Consider the following 14,004-nt stretch of genomic DNA (forward strand, 5'->3'; position numbering starts at 1 on the left):
TATTTGGGGATGGAGCAAGAATGAGATTTACTCAGTAAAATGATAATATCATGGCCTCCGCGATCATATACTACACCTAAATCACTTCAAGAAGAATGGGGAGTGGAGTTCCATTTTCACTAGATAATTTGTCGATCGAGAATGCTTTCCAACCAGACTTCAGCTCCATAATTGCCACATTGGTTGTCCTGGTATTTGTGTGATTCAATTCTCACCTGGAAAATGCATATTTTTCTGGGGTGCCCTAAAGCATTAAACTACTTTTCTTTCAAGAAGAAAATAGCATGGGTGTGGCGATCGAGGTGCTTGCCTTGTATAGTGCTTTGGTGCAGTTCAAAGATTTGCAGGTTTTAAATGTTATAGTGGAGGTCAACCTTCTAGCATTAAGGAGAAGTTATCTATCAACTTCTGGTGCTGTCATTGCAAAGTGTCGTCACTTAATAATCTCTATTACAAATCCCAAAGTTTGTTTTGTTTTACGCAAACTGATTGTGCAACTAGTTCATAACGATTCCACTAATCAACCAACAACAACTACCATAGAGAAGTGACAAACTAATCAAGTTACTCACAACTTAGTTAGGATGGTTAGATCTTATGCTGGTCTCCATGACTTTCATTATCTACCTTCGTATTGCAGAGCAAGCTTTTATAAAAATTAAGATGAGCATGTTACTTTTTTTATAAAAAAAAAACCTTGTTATAACTACTTTATTACATGAAAAAAGAAAAATGAAATCGTTAAACCTATATATTTAAGCTAAAAAAATATATAAAAATATAAAATAGATTTTAAAAAGAGAAGTGTGTGAGTCCGATTTTGTAATCTCACACCCTTTACTCTGACCTTGTTCTGATCTGTGTGCGGGTGCTCTTCTTGTGTTCTGCTTCACTCACTCACCACTCAATGTGTTGTTGTTGTTGTTGATGTCTAATACGAAACTGTCCCCGCCTATGAAGAAGGCGAAATCCATCGACTCCAAGAACGCCGCCGCCTCCGCCTCCGATGACCCCAATGCGCCTGCTCTCATCGCCGCCAATTTGTCCCGCAAGAAAGCCACTCCTCCCCATCCCCCCAAGAAGTTCCTCATTAGGTTCCACAAAGGTACTCCCACTCCCTTTAATTCTTACTCTCCATTTCGCCCCGAACACTCACTCACTATTCACGAATGAATCAATTGCTCATTTCCTTTTTCAATTCTTGCTCTCTTCAGACGCTAGATTCTATAACTTAATTCATGGATTTCTATTTATTACTTTGTTAGTTCACTTTTAAACTGGCATTTTAGTTTCTTGCTTTGCTAGTTTAGTTCGTGCTGCACAGCGTTCTTCTTTCGTTTTAATTGTATTAGGCTTTCGAAATTTGAATTTTGAATTCTAGAGAGCTCGTTTTCATTTCCTATGTTGCATCCAGAAGCACATTTTACGATGTATGGCGTTTTAGCCTCCTAATTTAGGAGTTGGACATGTATGTTTCGCATTTTCCAAAGGAAAATTCTGTGTCGTAGAAGCTACTGATTGAGGCTTTTGATTCTTGTGAAAATATCTGTTTTGATGAAATAATGATCATCTCGTTCCAGTTAGCCATTGTTGATCTCCCCTGTGCTTCATTTTATGATGGAATCACGTTGTGCGCGACTGCGCGACGCCTTTGTGTTGTTTCCACTTGCCACATGATACAGGCTGGAACATACTATAAAAGAAAATACTGAATTGACTCGATCAATCTCCACTTCCGATACTGATACCAGTATTATTGGTGTCAATAGATAAGAGATTTGTGTGCAGAAACTAGGGTAAGATCTCTTGAACCAAAAATAGGAAAAAGATACGAGATAATGCAGATATATCAAGTGGTCTGTTCTGGGCTCTCCATTCCAAGCCCCTTGCCATGTGTAGGCAGTTATTTATAGTCGCATTGCTTTCTGTGCCTACTTGAGCTACCAATCATCTACTTCTCTTACCCCCCCCCCCCCCCTCCCGTAATGTACACCTAACTGAGTGGAGGTTTTTTAACAACACATATTAACGTGTTCTGGTCCAAAATGATGGTTGTAGGTTTGAACTGCAGTTAAGTTTAATTTTGAGATTCCATGCTTTAGCCTTTAGAATTATTTTGTCTGTTTTATAATATGATTTATGTTGAACACACCTACAAAACTGCTAGTTTATTTTGCTTCTTTGAAATTTGTTCTTAGCTTCATTTTTTCTTAATTCATTGACACGGTAATACTGTAAATATTAAATATTTATCTTATGAATGGGATGATTGGGGGTGAGCCCCGGCACATAAATAAGGTTGCTGTCTTGTGAGTTGGAGGTCATGGTTTCAAATATTGGAAACAGCCTCCCCTCTTGTGGTACCTTCCCTAGACCTCACTGTCGGGAACCTTGTGCAATGAATCACCCTTTTTTAACGAATTGGACTGGATTACTTCTACATTTTTTTTTATACTTTCATTTTTTTCTTGTGAAGGTGTACCAACATTGCCCCCAAATTTTGAGGAGGAAACATGGGCAAAATTGAAGTCAGCTATTGGTGCTATATTTATGAAGCAACCTGTTTCCTGTGACTTGGAGAATCTTTATCAGGTAATCATGGAAAACCTTTTTATTTTATTAAGTAATGGGTTTAATTTAGCCCTGCGAATATTCGTCACACATTAGCTCATTAGAGTTTTATGGGAACTCAATTCTTTTCCATAGGCTGTGAATGATCTTTGCCTTTACAAAATGGGGGGAAATCTTTATCAACGAATTACAAAGGAGTGTGAAGAGCATATATCTGTGGCACTGCAGTCTTTAGTTGGCCAAAGCCCAGATTTGATTGTTTTTCTATCCCTAGTTGAGAGGTGTTGGCAGGATCTTTGTGACCAACTGTTGATGATTCGTGGTATAGCCTTGTTTCTGGATAGGACCTATGTGAAACAAACAACAAATGTACGGTCATTATGGGACATGGGTTTGCAACTTTTCAGCAAACATCTTTCTCTATCTTCAGAAGTAGAACATAAAACTGTTACTGGTCTTCTCCGTATGATCGAAAGTGAAAGGTAATTTATATTTTGCAATCTCAGTTTTTAAAATGACTAGTACAGTATATGTGCAGGTTGTTCTTCATGTGTTTTGTATATGCATTCTTGAATTCATGTGATGGGAACTAATTTTTACTGATAAACCCAACAAGGACTAGTTCTTTATAAGAACAGAAGTGCAGAATAAAAGATAAATCTAGAATTTTGCAGAATGCAGATAGACTAAACCTCTAGCCCAAGCCCATTCCCTTTTTGCCCTCACTTCGTGCCTTCTATGCACTACATATCTTTCCCTCATATTTTTCTTTTTTGTTTTTTCCCAATTATTGTCCACCTCCCACTATTCCTTGTCAGTCCAGCTCTTGGTTATGCAGAAAACTTAACAGCGTGACTATTCCCTTTATTTCTTATTCTGTCCTCCTTACCCATGTGTGTTTATCCTTTTTACTTCCCACTCCCTTCCTTGTAGCAATTACCTTTTAATAGGGCCTATTAGATTGGCCATCCAATTTTCTTAATATTCCAAGCAGAGTGACCATTTGTTTGGTGAGACCTTAAATTACCACTCTGCTTTTTATTCTGTAAAATCAGGAATCATCACTCTGACATGAGGGAACTAGAACCGAGATTTCTGAATGGGTTTGGAAGGGAGTTCTTGTTAGAGATGGCCCTTTTCATAATTATTTTTGCTGATCCTATTGCTTTTGAAAGGAACAATCCTTGAACTACCTGCAAAACCATCTTCTACCAATTGACTACTGTTGTAGTCAATCATATCTCCAGCTTCTTTATTGAATATGTTGGGCAAGATGGAGAGACTAAGTGCATTGTTAAAGGTGCTGCCTTGTGACCTAAGAATCTATATCTTGCCAAAAAATGGGTCCATCAGTGTATAATTGAATCAGAATAGTGATATATAATAAACACCATACAAAGATTCCTACTGTAATAATTGTTGGAAATGGGAATATTTTAGGATATTAGAGCTTCTTTAATGTTTGTTTTTCATTGTGGCCTAGATACTTGGTTAGCTAGGTTAAATGCATTTTAGGGAGTAGTAGTATCTGAATTGCTCTCTTGTAAATTGTTTTAGCATTAATTATCTTTGTATTACTCTTGCATATATAAATAGGCCATTCCGCTGGGTAGAAAACACAATCAAGCATATTCAGAAAATTTTTGTTTCTCATCTTCCACAATAATTATGTGATTTAGCCAGTAATTTTTACTCTTACTACAGGGAGGTGGCTAGCTGATCCATCTGTATATGAATTAGACCATTTAATTCTTCAACTTACTCTTAGTCTTACATTTTCAATTTTGTCTGATTTTCAGATCAGGCGAATCAGTGGATAGAACTCTTCTAAATCATCTTTTGAAGATGTTTACTGCTCTGGGAATTTATGTAGAAACCTTTGAGAAGCCATTCCTTGAGTGCACATCCGAATTTTATGCTGCGGAAGTTATGAAATACATGCAGCAATCAGATGCTCCAGATTACTTGAAGCATGTTGAGGTGCTTCTTTTCCCTTTCTTTTGTGTATTATAATTTTAGCTTTAATCATTGACATTCCTATGTGCTGCTTTTGTAACTTTTAACAAATGGATCATGCCAAGACTTTTCACTTTTCAGATTTTTATTTGACCATACAAGTTATCTTTCTTTTTTATTTCAATCCCATCCTTGTTCCACATAGTATTTACTGTGGGTATATTTTTTAATACTCTTTTTTATAGACAAGATTGCAAGAGGAACATGAAAGATGTTTGTTGTACTTGGATGCAAGTACTAGGAAACCATTGATAGGGATTGCAGAAAAGCAGCTTCTTGAACGTCATATACCTGCCATTCTTGATAAGGTTCTGATAACAATTTTTGGATTTTTGTCTGGTGAAATTTCCTTTGCAATTTTTTTTCCCTTTCCTTACTTTTGCCTTCTTTTACAGGGTTTTATTATGCTTATGGATGGGAATCGTATTGAAGACCTTCAGAGAATGCACTCACTCTTTTCAAGGGTCAATGCCCTTGAATCACTGAAGCAGGCCCTTAGTTCATACATTAGGAGAACTGGGCAGGGCATTGTTATGGATGAGGAGAAAGATAAAGATATGGTCTCATCCCTTCTTGAATTTAAGGCTTCTCTTGACACAATATGGGAAGAAAGCTTTTTCAAGAATGAATCTTTCAGCAATTCAATTAAAGATGCATTTGAATATCTTATCAATCTTCGTCAGGTATTATGTATTTTTCTATTATGATTTACAGCTTTTGTGTTATGTAGATTCCATACTAACATGTGGAAATGCCTCAAGATAGAAAGCTTGAACTGATATGTTTTGGGTTGACCTTTGTGCTAGTCTTTCCTTGTTTCATAGTATATCACCACTAACATAATGTTAGTCAAAGAACTGAACCATTAACACCAAAACTTTTTTTTTTGGTAGTTAGTTGTAGGAAAGGAAATATAGCTAACATGTACCATTTTGTCATTAGCTAGTTAAGCTTTTATGCCAAGTAATCATTTTACACTCAAATTGGGATGTTTGGTGTATGATGTGACTTGCAGTCAACTCACTGTTATGCTATTTTTCCATGACAGAACCGACCTGCAGAGTTGATTGCCAAGTTTTTGGATGAGAAACTTCGTGCAGGTAATAAGGGTACTTCTGAAGAGGAACTAGAGGCTACACTTGATAAAGTCCTGGTGTTATTCAGGTTCATTCAGGTATGCTCAATGTTTTATTGGAGTAGCTAATAACTAACTTGTTTCTGAATTTTTATTCAAGCTTCTGCCATAATCAGGCACTCCTATTGGTCTTTCTCTCCATGCTGATATTGACATTATTGATATTTTGTTGTTAGGGCAAGGATGTATTTGAAGCATTCTATAAGAAAGATCTTGCTAAAAGACTGCTTTTAGGAAAGAGTGCTTCTATTGACGGTGAGAAATCTATGATCTCCAAGGTCAAGGCTTCTCTTCCCCTATTTTAATATCTGAAATCAATAGATGTTTCTTATCAATATTTTTAGTAATGTTAACAGTTTTCTTTCATTAATACAGTTGAAGACTGAGTGTGGCAGCCAGTTCACAAACAAACTGGAAGGAATGTTTAAGGTATACATGTTTCTTCTTGGAGTCAATTTTTAATTTCAGAGATTTGATTCAAATTGTGGACTTCTGATCAAAAGATGTTTTCTTATAATTTTTGTCACATCCATGCTTGGGTGGCAATGACTGATTGATGGCAATCATCAACTGGGCTTTTCTGTCTCCTATCTTTTCTTTGGCTTGCCAATTTACAGGGAATTCAAATCCATTGAGAAACTCTTTCAACCCCTTTCTCAAAGCGTTAGGTCAGAGCTTCTGTTGTTGTTGCCTATTTTGAAAGGTCCAACATTTTTTCAACATTAAGACAATTTTTCGCACCAACCCAGCATTTTCCTGAAATTGCCCACCACATATTTCTCCTATTTTTCAATACCTTCAAAAGCATCCCTATACAATTTAAAAAGAAATCACTACAAATAACCCAATTGATCTTTTTCTTTAAACAGAAAACAGTGCTAGAATCCTATGATATTGGTCAAATTCTTTAAAGAAAGGTACTGAATTGGGGTTATTTTTGTAATCGTTTTTAATTGTTAATGCCTTAATGAAGGATTTTAGTAGGCTTTAAATATAGAGGTGTGCATTACTTCATTAAATGTGTGCAACAACTTTCCAACGAATAACCAAAAACCCTTTGATTTAAATATCTAGTTGTTTGAAATGGTCATATAGACAATTACTCAAGTCATTTATTCATTTAATTAAATGTAATAAAATTTGCATGGGAAGATGTTATGATATTAGTTCATTTGTTACCCTTTTATGGTGTATACTTCTGTGTGTATAAAATATGTACCCTAGCAGTAATGTGCAGCATGATCATAGTGGTGTTTTTGTTTGTTCAGTTGACACGGAGTAAGTATTATATCACAGACATGTAAATTTTTAAACATTCTGCATAAACATAGATTCCATTATGTTTGTTTGATGAAAAGTACATTTATATAGATTGTATGCTTGGTTTTATTGTTTTGTGTGATGATCTGACAAACTTCATGAATTATTATAGTTCTTATTAACATCACAGCTTCTGACAACTATGTCTCAAATTGTTGTGAATCAGGACATTGAATTATCAAAAGAAATAAATGAGTCATTCAAACAGTCATCACAGGCGAGGTCAAAACTTGCATCAGGGATTGAAATGAGTGTTCATGTTTTAACCACAGGGTAAGCTTTGTGTCTTCTCATCATATATATATGTGTGTGTGTGGATAGAAAGATAGATTTCTGGAGAATCTAAGTGGAGTTGGATTAGTGCAGGTATTGGCCAACATATCCCCCCATTGATGTTAGACTTCCTCATGAATTGAATGTTTACCAGGTTCTGCACGTGCTATTGACTGAATTCTCTTTTAACATTGTGGTCTTGGTAGTTTGTGATCCCTTGACATGGTCCTTTCTTTCCTCTATCGGGCCTTCAGGATATTTTCAAAGAGTTCTATCTAAGCAAATACAGTGGAAGACATCTGATGTGGCAAAATTCACTAGGTCACTGTGTCTTGAAGGCAGAGTTTCCCAAAGGAAGAAAGGAGTTGGCTGTGTCCCTATTTCAGGTTTCAAAAACCATTATTTAAAATGTTAAAATCTCCATTTGTTTTTGCAGTCTATCTTAGCATCTTTTATTGCACAAATTTCCATTTTTTTAAATTAATTCTGCATGCCTGGCTGTCCTCTAGACTGTTGTTCTAATGTTATTCAATGATGCTGAGAAGTTAAGTCTTCAAGATATCAAAGATGCTACTGGTATTGAGGACAAGGAACTGAGACGGATTCTGCAATCACTAGCTTGTGGTAAAGTTCGTGTCCTACAAAAGGTGTGTTTGTAATCATTTGTAGAATTTCCAATATATAACTTTTGTTTGTAATTATGGTCTCTGTATATTTTTTGATATTTTTCCCTTTAATGAACATGCAACAGATGCCCAAAGGAAGAGATGTGGAGGACGATGACTCATTTGTTTTTAATGATGGGTTTACAGCTCCTCTTTACCGTATAAAGGTATTACTCATTGCTTTTGAACACTTGATCTCATATATTGGATGAATCTGAACTGTGTTTTAATTCAACCTCAAAATTAAAAACTCAGTATAAATTTTTCTTTAATCAGGTTGTTTTCATACTAATTTTGAAGTTATGAAATGCAGGTGAATGCAATTCAATTGAAGGAGACAGTCGAGGAGAACACAAGCACCACCGAAAGAGTTTTCCAAGACCGTCAGTATCAGGTTAATGTTCTTCCCTTTAAATGTTCCCCACTTTTTTGGAGCTGATGCTGTAGTTTAGGTAATTTTTGGATTGGTAGAAGGGGATGAAATGGATTGGAATGGAACTTGATAGAAATAGAATGCATTCCAGTATATTCTATGATTTCCATCCAATTCCTCTTTCTCCCGTTTCTATTTATTTGGGGAAATGGGATGGAAGTGGTCCTTTTACCATTCCATCATTAAAGTATCTAAAATGGTTAATTTATTTTATTTTATCCATTTTTCTTTAATTCGTTAGATCTCATTTATTTAATTTCACTCACCCGTATCTGACACAACCTTAGATGCTCATAGAATCAAGGTGTTGTTTGGTGCGGTGCCATCTTTTCTGACATTTGGCACCCTTTCAAATTCATGAGAATGTAAGATGCATAGGCATGAGATATTATATATACTCTCTCCAGTCCTATTTATAAGACCAAAATTAAAAGTGGTAATTTTTATAAGACCAAATGCCCTTGCATTAATTTTTTTTTTGACTAAAATATACCTAATTAAAAGAGAGGTTGTAATGACAAACAATTAGAAGAGAGGAGTATTGATGACAATGATAATTTAAAAAAAAAATTAAAACATTTATTGTTATCAACTAAATTAATTATTTTTTTAATCTTAATGAATTAGATAGTTGGATCTTATAAATAGGACCAAAGGAAGTTTAGTTACCAAATATATTTTCATTAACTTTATTTTACATAATATGAATATCAGATAATAATTATATTTTTTTTGTGGTAAAAATGATAACTAATTTTAAAGTTGAAATGTTTCTATTTTGTCTTTATATATACACATATATATCTCTATGACTTATGCTTGGACATATAACAATGCAATGCCAAACACAGGAAACCTGTTATACTTATGTTAGGTCCAGGATGTTCTGGTATAGAATCCAATATCAAATGTTTATGTAACCAAATCTTCTTAAAACAGGTTATCATCTGTAACTAAATTTTTCATTATTGTCATGGTTCAGATTGATGCTGCTCTTGTGAGGATAATGAAGACTAGAAAAGTGCTTAGTCACACCCTTCTTATTACTGAACTCTTCCAACAGGTGAACTCAATTCTTATCTTTCATTTCTTAATTCAAATTGTATCTGTGTCAACTCCTAAATATTTCGATTTCAAAAATAATGTGTTCCTGTTACTTTGATAGGAAGCCACTTTTGTACCGATTTACTACTAATGCATCATGATCCCTTCTGTTGTGATTAAATAAAAACGACACAATTCTGATGCTACTTTTGTCTGATTTTCGGAGATACATATTTACTTTAGGTATTTATTATTTTTTGTACAGCTGAAATTCCCAATAAAACCAGCTGATTTGAAAAAAAGGATTGAAAGCCTCATTGACAGGGAGTATCTAGAGAGGGACAAGAGCAATCCTCAAATATACAATTACCTCGCATAGCATATTCTGCGTTATTTTACAATTAAATTTTCTTTTGTAAATGACATGGGAGAGAGGGTTTGATGTTCAATCCCTTGTTATATGTACAGTAAGCAAGAAGGGTTTCTTTTTAATCTTTTCCACCCTTTCATTGATGGCAACTGTACTGTAATTATAAAAGCATGTTTATTCTCTTTTAAGTTTTACTATTTTCTTCAAATTAAAAGTCACTGACCCAAACCCATACACAAACATTTGGATCAAATTTAATGATAAATATTATAAGTTATTAGTCACATTACCACTTACAGTCGTGCATTTATTTTTTAATTTACTATTCAACTTTAATATAATGTTTTTATATTTTGTTTTTCTCCTCATAATTACACAGGTTTTATATTTGAGTAACTCTAGAGAATTAATCGTTTTTGTTCCCAATTACATCACAAAAGTATTCTTTATTCTCATTTGTTGCATTAGTAAATACAAGAGTTTAAACTTATTAAAGTAATGATTGCATTAAGGTTGGTACATGCTCACGTTAATGATACAATAATGTTTCCACCACTTTAATTGTCATTTACAGACTTCCTAATTAAATATCCTGAGTGCTCTTTATCAATGATATTTCCTTCGGCTTTCAGAAAAATATAATGTGTTCTTTCACGAAAGCATTCTCACACAGTTACAACGTATAATTAAAATAGTCAGTCTCCAAAAAAGATAAAAAGAGCCTACTTTAAAAGAAATGTTCGGCCCAAATTTTAGATGAGTCAATTTCAGGTCTATTGCTTCCTGCACATCCTTTATGACTTCTGGAATGATCAATCAGGAATGTAAAATAACATTCTGGAATGCACCCCTTTTTTTTTGGCTTCTGGAATGACCGATCCGGAAGGTAGTAAACATCCTGGAGAAGGTACAGGAAGCAATTTGCAGGTGCAGGAAGTAACTCTTAGCATAGATTATCATGCAACTTAGTTAGCTTAGTTGGTTAGTTCATCATGTTAACTAGAGTTCGATCGCAAGTTAGTTATTCTTGTAACTATAATTAATGTCATTATATATAATATTAAATTTTTTAATGTACATTTAATTCACATGTAAATTTATATAATAAATTGTGATAATTGATTTTAGTATATTAAAATAAAATTAATTATCACAAAATTTATTATATAAATTTACATGTGCATTAAATATACATTAAAAATTTTAAAAAAATTAATTTGCAAAATATTTTTAAAAAAATAAAATTTAATTCATATGTTTGACAACCCGTATGTTCATACGGATTGTCTTGTGTTACCATTATAATTTTTTTTAAAATGTTTTGCAAATTATTTTTTTAATATTTTTAATGTATATTTAATGCATATGTAAATTTACATAATAAATTTTGTAACAATTAATTTTGTTCTAATATATTTAATGCATCAAAATTAATTATCACAAAATTTATTATCTAAATTTATATGTGAATTAAATATACATTAGAAATTTTAGTATTATATATAATGATATTAATTATTTTAAAACATAATTGATCTATTAGTTCAATTAGTTAGAGCGTCGTGTTAATAACCTAAAATTGAATCTTACATGAGTTATCCATTTTAAATTAATTTGTAAAACATATGTTTTTTAAATTAAAAATTATACGGATTAACAATCCATAATGAATTCATACGCAAAACAATGCCCACTAAAAGTGTTGTGTATTAAAAACAAAACTAAAATGTTATTATGCATTATTTATTTCTCATAACAATTTTCATTTTTTCGTTTCCCTTTCATTTTACTCTCTATATATGTTCCGAATAATACTATTAATAAAGTTGAAGTTGTGTTTTGACTGTTGCCTACGTTGAAGTCTAGTTAGAATTTAACTGGACGTGGGATAGCAGGATGCGAGCCATGGGAGGACAATGTAGACTTATACAATTTGACTCGTAATAAAGAGATTTTGGTAGATCATAGGTCATAAATAAAAACCTAACACCATTCCACCACTGTATCAAAGATTAAACTCCTTTTATAATTTTTTTTAATAGACCGAAAACAGAGAGAAGTAAAATGCCATTGCCGTATAAGTGTTGTATAACCCTTCAAACATTCGATTTTGAAAAATCATAAATTTGGTTTAATTGATGGAATCCGCTATCGTAATCTAAACATTATACCAAGTCTAAAGTACTACTAGAATAGTAGAATTGAATTATTTGGCTTGAAAGAACCCAATTATGGACCATAAACTTGTGTGCATAATTGAAAGTAATGTTCTTTTCTCAACTTTTGAAATGTGGTACATAATCTAAACATTACAAATAATTATTTCACACCTTCAAAGATTTTTCAGATTAGAAGCAAAATGGTCCTTGCTCTTTAGAATTGGACCACGAATAATACAAAGATTCATTTATTAGATTAATTGCACCTTTTTTTAATTAAATCCTCTTTAATTAGTTGGTATCTTTTCCAACATGACTTTTCAAGAGAAGTGTTGACCTTCAAAAGTCAGTAACTTATTCCAAAATGATAAATTTCTAAGAGTATGGTCAAAACTCCATTATCTAATGTGATCAAAGCACATTTTTCTCTCAGACTCTATTGTCAAATGTTATAAAACCATTTTGATAAGATCTCCAAATCTTGAAAAGTTCTATAAAGACTTCGAATTTGTTATATAGGAATGGAATAAATCAAATGAGAATGAGTTTTTTTTAAAACCCTTGTCATACTAAACATCCATAATCAGTGGACATATTTGACTCAAACAAGATTAACTTTTATAGAAGATATTTGTAAAACACACACACATTGGGATCATAATCCGATAGCTAACGTATTTTGGGTGAAAGTGATCTTTAAAATGATAAGTTTAGAGAGAATTATGAAGGTGATTTTGCTCCAAACCTTTTGAATTGGTATCCTTACATAGTAGAACATAAATTCGTCGTATACGTGAATGCATAGGAACATTCTTCTGAGATGGCATGCTTCAGTTAGGTATAGCTTTCACGCAAACTATACAGTAATACCCACTAAGCCTCATGGCTTTCTCTTCCGTATGCGCAATATCAATCATGACAATGACAAACTTCAGGTAGGTTTCACGAATCAAACGGTAGTCTGGCACCTCCCCAGCCCAAAAAGTCAGTACTTTGAAGCCACTAACTATAAGCTATGTTTTCGTTTTCATTTACCTTTCCACCCTTAAAATTGGTCAAGGATAAATAAACCTGAAAGTTGAAACGAATAACCTGAGGTCTCTCACCGCGTGTTTACTACTTCGACGTCTTGTAGTTGTACGTGTCTTCAATTGCAACCACCTTTTGCACGTCAAAATATATATCAAGATAACTCAGAAGCAACAAAGTGTTGCTTCGAGATAGATATATGTGGATCCAATGAAAAGTAAACGATAGACTAAACATCATATATATCAATCCCAACAATTACAGTTAAGATATAAAATTGATTGAATAGTTAAAAAAAAAATTAGAGATTCAATTTTTTCTGATAACAAAAAATAAATAAATTAACAATTAATATTGAATAAAAAAATTACAGAAAAGATTATTTGCCTTTGATGCGCAACATGACTCATTTGAATTTGAGAATCCACATAATTTTTTTTAAATAATGTAAAAGTGTTTCTTAGTTGAAGTTAACGCAAGTTCACAACAATGAGCGTTCAACCAGACTGATAGATTATTATTGTACAATATATAAGATACATACATTTTTTTTTTGGTGAACACATAAGGAACACAGTGATACATGTAACAACATTGCAGCATATATGCTGTAATTTAATTAGCCACATTAATGATTTCGAATTAAGTTCTAAGTTTCTGTATAATGAAATTAAGATAGAATTATTTTATTACTATTCGATAGAAATATTTTTTAATTAGGTTTTATTTTTCTCTTCATCAAACTGTAAGTTAATCAAAATCATTTTTCTTAGATAAATCGAAAGGATTAAGAAAAAAAAATCTAACTTTCTGTACCTATACCCTTTTTCTTCTCGAGGGTTGTAATCTGTACCTTGAACTTGAACTGTAGTTAGCATTGAATTTATTTTCTGTGTTTGTTGCAGGGAGGTTATCCTCACTGTCAGCCAATAATTTAAGCAAGGAAATGTTTGTAGAAATAGCATAATTTTAATTTTTAAAATTATAAA

General features: G+C 33.0%; 1 protein-coding gene across 2 annotated transcripts; it reads left to right on the forward strand.

The window, feature by feature from the left end:
• The first annotated feature begins 788 nt into the window (after nt 1-788).
• On the forward strand, nt 789-10,111 carry LOC114422786 (cullin-4-like). Of its 2 annotated transcripts, none has more exons than XM_028389314.1 (17): nt 789-1,105; nt 2,477-2,592; nt 2,707-3,053; nt 4,371-4,551; nt 4,773-4,895; nt 4,983-5,270; nt 5,636-5,761; nt 5,899-6,000; nt 6,098-6,151; nt 7,209-7,315; nt 7,409-7,469; nt 7,570-7,701; nt 7,861-7,962; nt 8,067-8,147; nt 8,294-8,374; nt 9,396-9,476; nt 9,723-10,111. In XM_028389314.1, the coding sequence occupies exons 1-17, from the start codon at nt 928-930 to the stop codon at nt 9,834-9,836; spliced, it is 2,274 nt and encodes a 757-aa protein (XP_028245115.1). In that variant the 5' UTR covers nt 789-927; the 3' UTR covers nt 9,837-10,111. The 2 variants fall into 2 exon arrangements, with proteins under 2 accessions (XP_028245115.1, XP_028245114.1); XM_028389313.1 differs by having other exon boundaries at nt 790-1,105; nt 7,825-7,962.
• The last annotated feature ends 3,893 nt before the right edge of the window (nt 10,112-14,004 follow it).

The sequence above is a fragment of the Glycine soja genome, chromosome 8, assembly GCF_004193775.1.
Source record: "Glycine soja cultivar W05 chromosome 8, ASM419377v2, whole genome shotgun sequence".
NCBI classification, from domain to species: domain Eukaryota; kingdom Viridiplantae; phylum Streptophyta; class Magnoliopsida; order Fabales; family Fabaceae; genus Glycine; species Glycine soja.

Excerpts from the sequence above, each read along its gene's own strand:
- LOC114422786 (XM_028389313.1), top strand. The coding sequence starts at position 928 with ATGTCTAATACGAAACTGTCCCCGCCTATGAAGAAGGCGAAATCCATC. Across the intron at positions 2,593-2,706 it reads ACTTGGAGAATCTTTATCAG|GCTGTGAATGATCTTTGCCT; the intron begins GTAATCATGGAA and ends TCTTTTCCATAG. Across the intron at positions 7,963-8,066 it reads AAGTTCGTGTCCTACAAAAG|ATGCCCAAAGGAAGAGATGT; the intron begins GTGTGTTTGTAA and ends AACATGCAACAG.